Raw genomic sequence first — 795 nt, 5'->3', positions numbered from 1 at the left:
CGAGCCCGAGGAAGCGTCCTTCTCGGACATCTTTTCCTCCCCCATAAGCTTTCAGGACAGAGTGCTTTTCTCTTTCTACCAGGCCGGCCGGGAGGATAGTGGACGGCGATGACATGACTCAGCGCGACGGTCGGGCTGGCCGGCTGGCCGGCGCCAGGTTTCTAAGCTGCTACTCACCCCGTGTGCTCCAGGTCGCGCAGCTCGCGAAGCTCCGCCCCCCGCAGGTCGTGCACGCTGCGCCGGTGCTCGTGTCTGTAGATGGTCTCCGGGCTCAGCAGGTTGGCTTCGCTGTTGCTCTTGGCCCGCCACGCCTCGCCCCGCCCGCCGTGGCGCGCCTGCAAGAGACAAACACGGTCAGCTCCTGTAGCCCCTGCGGGCCGGAGGGTGGGCCACCCCGGCGGACACGCGTGCGCGGCGGGGCGGCCCACCCGGCGGCCGGCAGGCGGCCGCTCCGCTCGGCAGGCGCCTACTCACCCCTGCGTACGGCCGGGGCTGCTGCGCGGGGTGCGGCTGTCCCGGCGGGTGTCCGGGCGCGTGTCCCGGCGGGTGTCCCTGGGGATGGCCGGGCGGGTGGCCCTGCGGGTGGCTGCGGAAGTCGGGGTCGCTCCTGGACCGCAAACCGTAGCGCGGGCCGTGGCCGCCGGGGACCGGGTGGCCCTGGTCGTCGCTCGAGTCGTAACCGCTGGAGCCGTCCCTGCCGCGGGACGCTGACGGCGGGAACACCCGCGGCAGTCCGAACTTGAGGTAGGTGTACATGTTGGCGCCCAGCGCGGACCTGGTGGGAGCAGAGGCAAG

General features: G+C 72.1%; 1 protein-coding gene across 1 annotated transcript; it reads right to left on the bottom strand.

Moving 5' to 3' along the window:
• Positions 1-177: 177 nt before the first annotated feature.
• LOC127751731 (histidine-rich glycoprotein-like) lies at positions 178-769 on the bottom strand (the record flags this gene model as incomplete). The annotated part of the gene is made up of 2 exons (XM_052275725.1): positions 475-769; positions 178-335 (listed from the first exon to the last, which is right to left on the bottom strand). Coding segments are annotated over exons 1-2 (440 nt in total), but the record flags the coding sequence as incomplete, so codon positions are not given.
• Positions 770-795: the final 26 nt, after the last annotated feature.

The sequence above is a fragment of the Frankliniella occidentalis genome, unplaced genomic scaffold (genome assembly GCF_000697945.3).
Source record: "Frankliniella occidentalis isolate FOCC.00 unplaced genomic scaffold, Focc_3.1 Scaffold817, whole genome shotgun sequence".
Lineage (NCBI taxonomy): Eukaryota > Metazoa > Arthropoda > Insecta > Thysanoptera > Thripidae > Frankliniella > Frankliniella occidentalis.
Note: the sequence above shows the minus strand (reverse complement) of the source record. Positions and strands in the feature narration are given on the sequence as shown.